At 38.6% G+C, this 8,834-nt stretch overlaps 1 protein-coding gene across 5 annotated transcripts in view; it reads right to left on the minus strand.

Moving 5' to 3' along the window:
- Positions 1 to 8,501, minus strand: part of Fas3 (fasciclin 3) — an 80,343-nt gene extending 71,842 nt beyond the window's left edge. For all 5 annotated transcript variants that reach the window (XM_017166246.3, XM_017166249.2, XM_017166247.3 and 2 more), the window contains exon 1: positions 7,863 to 8,501. In XM_017166246.3, coding sequence (XP_017021735.1) covers positions 7,863 to 7,905 — 43 coding nt within the window. In that variant the 5' untranslated portion in view covers positions 7,906 to 8,501. The remainder of the gene's footprint in view (positions 1 to 7,862) is intronic.
- Between the last annotated feature and the right edge of the window lie 333 nt (positions 8,502 to 8,834).

Here is an 8,834-nt window from a genome sequence, read left to right on the forward strand (position 1 = left end):
ATTATAATGAATTACATAAATTTAATTATAACCAACAGGGTTTTAATATTTTTAGGCATTTAATTTATGGGTCATAAAAATTACAAATTACACAAAAAGAAAACTAAGTATTTGCACAGTGAGTCAACTCCCGACATCAGCTTACTCATGCTTATTCAATAATTAATCATTGTAGGTAACAAAATTAATTTTCATGCTTTATTTTCTCTTTATCCATTTCTGCTTTGATTAAACATTTATTAAATATGCAATACATTTTTTAAAAAAATCATGTACGTGCATTTTCTCTCATTTAAATCGTATTTAAGACTCGTTTCACTCTATATTTAGCTCTGCATTCACAACCAATTAAAGCTGATTATGAATATTTAATAATTGCAATTATTTAATTCAGCAAGACATGTTTTCATTCACAACACACAATCTGTTTCATTAATTTTTATAATCGTTTTTTCCCGCTTATTATTATTATCTTTTCGATAATTTCCTTCTCCCCGGCTTTCTTTTGTTGAATTTCCAATGATAATCTCGGTGAAAAAACTTCTGTCGCAGCTCTTGTTTCATTTGATTGATTTGTTTAGCAGTCTTAATATGGCTTGTTACTTGTTATTTAAACCGTTTTTTTCAGCCTAAGTGTATGGTTAATTTATGGCACTCATTTTTTGCCGTCATTAATTTTTCCCGCGCCCCATCTGTTTCTCAATGTTTATTTACGTTCGTGCACAAATGCATTATGATTTGATATAATTAATAATTTTAATGCCCGGCGCAACATTATTTTCAATTATTTTGCACTTTCGGGGTCAGCAGGAAGCCTCGAACCCCGAAAAAAATGGCCGATAACCGGAAACTGGCAGCCCCAAGGCCCCAAAAACCGAGCCAATAAGTCAGTCAGCCAGTCAGTCAGGCTGATGCATTGGTTCGACCATTCAATTTAGTCAGTCATGTAAATTTAATTAAAACTGCACACATTTAATTAAAATGCGGAAATATTCCCAGTTAGGCCAGTCCCCGCCACGCCCCCGCACTGATTATGATTTAATGCTGCAATTACAGGGCATTTTCTTCCTTCAATCGAAAGCCATTTGAAAGCGAATCATAATAGAATAGAAAAACGATGTGCAAATATTGATTAAATTACCAAGGACCAGGGCGTGCCTGAATAGAATGAGATTTCAGTGTATATATGCGTTCGGAAATTTCGACATTGATGAAATTTTAATTGAATTTATGGCCAAAAGTATGGATACATGTGTGGTGTGCCCAGCTATGAATGATGGCCATAAGCCCCAAGATCATAATGCCGTCCATATTGTGTGTGGCAAATAATTTTACATTTCCAATTAGCTAATATCCAAATGGGGTAAGTGAGTACAGAGATGGAAATATATACAATCTGAGAAACTTGTGAAATTGTTTAATATTTATTGCCAAACAAATTGCTAGCAAATTTTCTCAGCATATTTCCACTACATAATAGCATTTAAAACTGTCCGATTCGAATTGCATTCGTAACACATTGGCTCCACTTCCCTCGTCGCTCCAACTGACCCAATAAGACTCAGGAAACTATTATCAGAGCGTTCGTGTGTGTATGTCGTGTTGACTGATAAGGGACACCTTGTATACTATACTCTATAGCCCATGCCTCCTCACCTGCCCACACGGCCAGCAACCCACATAAAGCTTATCTAATCGCCAGCATTTTCCCCGTGCGACCCAAAACAAAAACACAGAACCCAGAAACCCAAAGCAACTTCTGGATGTATATCCATGCAACTGGAATTGCAGGTGGATTTGAGAGCAGGTGATGCACTGAAAGAATGAAATTAAAAACTAAAATTCCCACAAAATGGATAAATACATTTTAGAATTAACCTAATTTGAAAATATTGAAAAATTATTTCTTATTAAAATCTATTTACAATTTAAAGTCACGTATTTCATTATTATTTTTATAGCTTCCCAAGTAAGGCCCCATTTCTTTGTGTGCATTTTATCAAGAGCCCAAATCATGACCCAAATCAAAGCCAACTGCATTGAGCGCCAAATAAAAAGAAGCAATGGAAATGTGTGTAATGGCCAAACAAACCTGACACAATTGCCCCGATCCGATCCGATCCAAACACCGACCGACTAAGAGATATAGAAGATATGGAACGAGGGAGAGAGCGTGCGAGGGAACATGGGAAAGTTGAGTCAATCAAGCGAGCTTATTTCTATTCACGTCAAATTAGTCGATTACTTGACTCGACCGACTGTGCTGCTCCGTACGCAACCTGCATGGGTGAGTAACAGCTCGACGGAGCTTATAGATGATTCACCACCACCACATCCAGCTCAGAATAAATAAATAATTTTCGTTTGAATATAAAGAAAAACAATAATTGCAATTATCATCAAGCGAGTACTCGAGCGAGCGCGTACGTTCGACTAAAAATAACAATCGACATCACAAAATGGGTTGTGCAAGCTGCAGTTTTTGTGTGCTTTGGAAAAAAAGGGAAAACGGGGAAGTCACCGAGGAAAGGGAAACACAATGGGACGTGATGATAACCACAAAAATTAAGGGCAAAAGAGATTTCAAGGGGAGTCACCTAAGACACTGATTCAGCTGTACTTTTATCTTCTCAGAAAGATTAAAACTAATAGAAACAATAAATGATAAGTGAGAGAAAATTTCATTTCATTTAGAGCCTTGAAGTAGTTATTTTCCTAGATAAAACTACTTTATATATATAATAATATTGTGATTTATTGTGACTCACACTGAACTACTGAAGCATAACTTTTAGGTTTCAAAAATGCCTTTTTGAGGAACTCGAACCTTGTTTTTTTTGAGAACCTAGAGTTCAGGAATTTTTTTTACAATTTTGGACACGTTTCCACGTTGTTAGTACGTGCCCGTAAAGACAATTCAGTGAAGTGGAATCGATCAAAAGTTTGTCTCATTGTGAGGGACCGGAGACTTCCCTATACACACACTTGTTTGCAGTTTTCAGAGCCCCAAAAACAGCGGCGGAAAACGAGAGGAAAACGGGAAACTTTTCCATAAGCTGAGGCAACTTTTTGCCGGCTTTCCCGCTTTCCTTTCTCTTATTGTCTTTTCAACTGTTTTGTCGGGGCGAGAGCAAAGGGAGCAGAATAAGTAGGGTAGATCCCCATTATATTTAATTTGCCTGGCATACGCTTTGTCAATATCGCACTTGTCGCCCCGCCTCCCCCTCCATGTCTTGCTATCTGGTTTTGGCCCGAAAATTCCAACATGGCCCAAAGCGTTGCCAACTTCCTGTGCAGCGCCGCTGCACACTCTCTCATAGAATATGTGCAGCTATATGCACGAATTTATATCTACAAAGGATGCATGCAAATGTTGTTGCTGTGCTGTTGACATTGTTCAGTCATTTTTCAGCAAATTAGTCATGAAATTGTGCATTTCTATTTGTCTCTGTGTCGGCCCAAAATTGCACAATTCGTAAATAAAAGTGCTTGTTCACCAAAATATAGTGTGAATTGTGGAGAATGTGCGAAAATTTAATTGAAAAGCGATACACGCGAATTTTCGGCCAATACAAATCAATTGATTGTCGAAAACGATAAATCGAGAACCGGACCAATTAAGCTCCAAGTTTTGGTTTAAATTTATAATGGAAATGTGTTATTTGAGGAGCTTTAAATGCGTTAAAAACTAATATTAGATGCGAGGTTTAAATACCAAAAACTTTTAATTGAAAGAGAAAAAACGAGTAGTCTTTAGGTACCAATTAAAAAGTAACCGAAAATAACCAAGTAGCAAGCTGGAAAGCTGCAAGAAAACTGTAGCAACTTTTGGAAATTCCCAAGCAATCAATAAATAATAGATTGATTAGAGACCCGGCACTATCCAAAAGCAAACAATTAAAAGGTGGCCAAAATAGTAGCATTTGAAAGGAGCCTCGGCCCTCGGCTTTCTCTCCTTCGGAGGAAAACTCCCACCCGCCTTTCATTAAGGGAATTCACTACCGAAAAAACTATAGCCCCGCAGCGCGATAAAGCTTTTGTGTCCTTTTGGCTTTGGTTGTCCGCTTTTTGCAACGTTTCACAGTTACTGCAAAAATGTTCAGTCCGGCGCTGGGACTGGACTCTGGACTGGACTGGACCAGGTAGCCCAAGCAAAAAGCCAAAATGAAACGATGCTATGAATATGAATGAGAGGCAGGGGGAGCTTGGCCCTTCCTACCAGCCATCTCTCTGCGATTCCCATTGCAATTACCATAGGTAGAAAAAGAGTTGAAAATTATGTATGTCATGGGTATGGTTTTTGGGTGGCATTGGATTGTCCAAAAAAGAGATATATATGTACGTAGCATAGATGCACAGTTGGAGTCACAGTGGTAACAGTTTGCCACCAGTCACTGTCCGAGGACGAGGGAGCAAGAGAGCCGGCAAACTGGGCAAACATTGCACGTATTTAATTCAATGCCCTGGTCCTTTTTGTTACCAGCTGGTATTATATATCCTAGTATATATAGTTCGTAGTACAGGAACATGCCTCAATTGGTGCCCATTAAAATGCATAAATGCTGAACCGTTTTTGTTCGTCATAACTAAATACGTCACGAATGGAGTTCCTTTCGACCATTTGAATTACTGTGAATGGGTTTTTCGGAAGCAATGCCTTATTTACATGCTGCACATGTCTTCTATTTTATTTTTTATGACCCCCCCGCACAAAGGGGTATATTATCCATAAAACTTGGTAGGGAAAGTTTGCAAAAAGATGTTGTGTGTGGATTTTTAATGGGACAAGTACTTATATATATAGTTGAGCTAAGTAGATAATGTCAAATTATGTCAAACTAGAGGGGAAAAGTTTGTTAAATTAATTAAATTTTAGAAATTATTGTATATATTTTGTGGTATTTTTATGTATTTCAGCATGGAGATAATCTTTAAACATTCAAGATATTATCTGATTGTGATAATTAAATATAGATAGATACTTAAATATAGTTATAAATAGTTATAAATTTATACGTTTGGCTTAATGATTCTTCAAGTATATGTTATGAAACTATAATGACTGTATTTATGCTGACAACTTTCTAGGGTATCAATTGATCGGCTAGCTATGTAACAAAGCTGAAAAAAGGCTCCATGAGCCCACGGCCGGAGCTGCATTAAACATTTATAATTGCAAGACAACAGGCCAGGCCAGGCAGCCGGCAACTGATGCGATGTCTGCGATGCGTCAGTCCTATAAAAATGTAAAAGTATTCAGTGTGAAGTGCCAAAGCCCTGCTAGAAAAGGGATGAAGAGGAGGCAGTGGGGATGCTTGCTTTCCTTCTTTTTTTTTGGTTTGCTGCAGGACTTTACTCATCCCTCCCCCAACCATTTTTTTCGAGCAGTTTTTGCATTTACATTTTCGTGAACCTTTGAAAGGTTGCAGTGGCAGCAGCAGGCTTAGCGAGTTGAATAAAATGTTGCGCTGTCTTAAAGTCACGTCATGGGGGAGTTCGAAGGGCTGGAGCGGGTGCTTCTGCCGAGGGGTTGTGGCGGTAATGAGACAGCTGCAAAAGCAACAGCTCTGCTCTACTCGGCTCCATGTGCCGTGTGTTGTGTTAATGTTGTTAGGCTTTAGCATAAAACCAGCATCTTCTTTTTCAGCTAATGAGAAATCTGTCTCAGTTTCGCTCTACAGCTCCAGGACCAGCTCCAGCTCCATTTCCTATCTCTTTTTCTGGCTGGCGTAATAAGAGGGTACAAAATAATAAGCAGAGGCTATGTGTGTGTGGAACATTGAGGGATTTTAATTAAATAGGACCCGCGACCCTCCCAGCACACAGACAGACAGATAGACGGAGTTTTTTGGGCCCCAGGATGATGAGGCATAGAATTTATATCCGCATTCGTCGCAAATACAGAGATGAAAGTAATGCTCAAGTGGATGTTGATGTTGTCTCTTAATTTCAAGGATGCATGATAGCACAAGTATCCGGCATTGTTTTTATACCCTTGCAGGGTATTATAATTTCAGTCAGAAGTTTGCAACGCAGTGAAGGAGACGTTTCCGACCCTATAAAGTATATATATTCTTGATCAGCATCAACAGCCGAGTCGATCTAGCCATGTCCGTCTGTCCGTCTGTCCGTCTGTCCGTCCGTCTGTCCGTCCGTCCGTCCGTCTGTCCGTTTCTACGCAAACTAGTCCCTCAGTTTTAAAGCTATCTGAATGAAACTTTGCATATAGTCTTCTATATACTCTCACTGCTATATATGTCGGAACGGGCCGGATCGGACGACTATACCATATAGCTCCCATACAAATGTTCGATAAATTTTTAGAAAAAAAATTATAACTTGGCTGTTTTTCAATGAATCATTTTTGAGACATAGCCATTTTATATTATTTCAGAATTTTGGTAAAAATTTTATGAAAATCGGACGACTATATTTTATAGCTGCCATAGGAACGATCGGCAAATGAATAGGAAAAAAATTATAACTTCGTTGTTTTTCAACATATTCTTATCTACTTTTAGATATAAGCTTATTTTATTATTCTAGAATTTTGGTATAAATTTTATGAAAATCGGACAACTATATCATATAGCTGCCATATAAACGATCGGTAAATGTAGAGAAAATGTAAAGCTGGGAATGTAAAACTGTAACTGTCAAAATGTAAACATAATAAGTATAGGTAAAATGTAATGAAACTCTGTTTTGTGTGTGTTTTCAGCATTTAAATCTATAATATAAACATCAAAACCAATCTGCAAGGGTATACAAACTTCGGCGTGCCGAAGTTAGCTTCCTTTCTTGTTTAAATACATATAAAGGGGTTGAGACTAATTCTAGGCTGGGAAATTAAGAAATAAATACATTTCACGAACTGTAGCAAACTGGTTCACAACTGGGACAGTCCATATATTAATCGGAATATTATAGTACCTCATCAGCCTATCTTCATATATTGATGACACAATAGACAGATAGTCGTATCATATTTGATAAGTTAAACTGACTTTTTATAGATTACTGCAGACATCAAAGAATAATATAAATGAAATAAAGTTTTTATCACGTTTAAAACCCCTTCACAACGATCTTGAATTCATTAAAAAGGGAAAAACCCATAAAACTAATTCCCCCTATAAAAAATTAATGAAACTGTTTAAAAGTCATAAAAACCTCGCACAACTATGGAAACAAAACCTTGTAAAAGATATCAATTTAAACAGCTGCTCCATCCAAGTAATTACCTCCCGTGATTCATCCTATAGGCTAAAGATCTTTGGACAAGCCCAACTCTGTTGGTACTACTCCGCTATATGCTGGTTGTTGACCTTTTTAAGCCGGTGCGGTGTCGGCGCATGGCAAATGTCAGCTGAGGCAGCTGTACCCGCAACGCGAAAGGTCACACTTGACGCGCGCGACGGCGGCACAGGTTGTAAACGCAGCTTCGGTCACACTCTGAGCATGCGCAATGGGAGTTATGGTTGGAAAAAACGGGGTCAAGCGTCTCCAAGCCAAGAACAACTATCAATTTCATGGATACTGTGATGGACACTTTCACCCGCCCCCCGGGAGAAATGTGTCGTGTTTGTCCCATCAATCAACTTTTGATATTATTATTTCTGAGCTCAAGAGGTGAGAACACGTTTTAGGAGCATCTTTTCTATATCTCTCTATTTATACATAAATATGTAGATTTAAATATTTGTGAGGTGCGAGCTTAAATTTTTTCACACATGCGAGGCGAGTCTTAAACGAGCGCGTGATATCATCCCATGAGCGGGTCTTTGGGTCTTAACTTTTTCTCTTAGCTGGATTTTTTGTCCCCCGTTGTTTTCTTGGTTTATTTGTTGTGTTATTCTTACCTGTTAAGATGGCTGCGAGAAATATAAAAACGATCCGTGACATGATTTTGTGTTGACTTCCTTTGGCTTCCTTTTATTTACTTTGTGTTTTTCTTTTTTGCGTGCTGTAATCCCGGGTTTATTTTTCCGTATTTGGACTTATTTTTTGTGGGACTTGAATGGAGTGAGGAGTGAGATTTGTGTGTTGTTGCGGTTGCACTTGCTTTAGCTTTTCATGCATAAAATAAAACGTGGAAGTACTTTTCCAGCGGCACTTTACGGCCCGCCTTTAGACTTTATGTGTGTGTGTTGTTTTCGTGTGTGTGACTTTCACTGGGATTTTGTTTATTTTTATTATTTTTATTAATATAAATATTTTTTGTTGTTTGGTTACTTATTCGATTACGAGCTATATATACGATCGCTGTATGCTTTCCAACTAAAATCGAAGATTGCGTGAAATATATGGAGCTCAAACACACTGCCTACCGGCACCCACACACTAGACGCACACACATGCACCAACACACGAACGAGGGCGATACACGAACGACGTCGGACGGGCGAACGAACGACGCACGAACTCGAGAATTCACGAACTCAACACACAGAAAACAAGCTGGCTCGTGGAGTGGAGCGAACGAAGCGTTGAATGCAACAGTTACCAAACGACTGAAGTCCGCTCCGTGTTTATAAAGTTGCCAACGGGCCATGGAGCATGGCAGCGGCGCTGGCGGCGACGTCGGCTGCGGCAGAACCACCCCCCTCGGCCCTCTGGCATATGCGAACACTCGGCGTATGCGTTTTTTACATGTATGCAGGCGGCGCACTATGGGCCTCTAGTACAAACGGTGTTGCTGAAGCAACAAACTGTATGTTTGTGTACGATAAAAATATCCAATAATCTATATAATCTTATAATTGGTTGGATTAAGGGGACTAACGTAAATTCAATTAATAAATAATTGAAATAATTATACCTAACAACAATTA

This window comes from Drosophila kikkawai, chromosome 2L (genome assembly GCF_030179895.1).
Source record: "Drosophila kikkawai strain 14028-0561.14 chromosome 2L, DkikHiC1v2, whole genome shotgun sequence".
NCBI lineage: Eukaryota > Metazoa > Arthropoda > Insecta > Diptera > Drosophilidae > Drosophila > Drosophila kikkawai.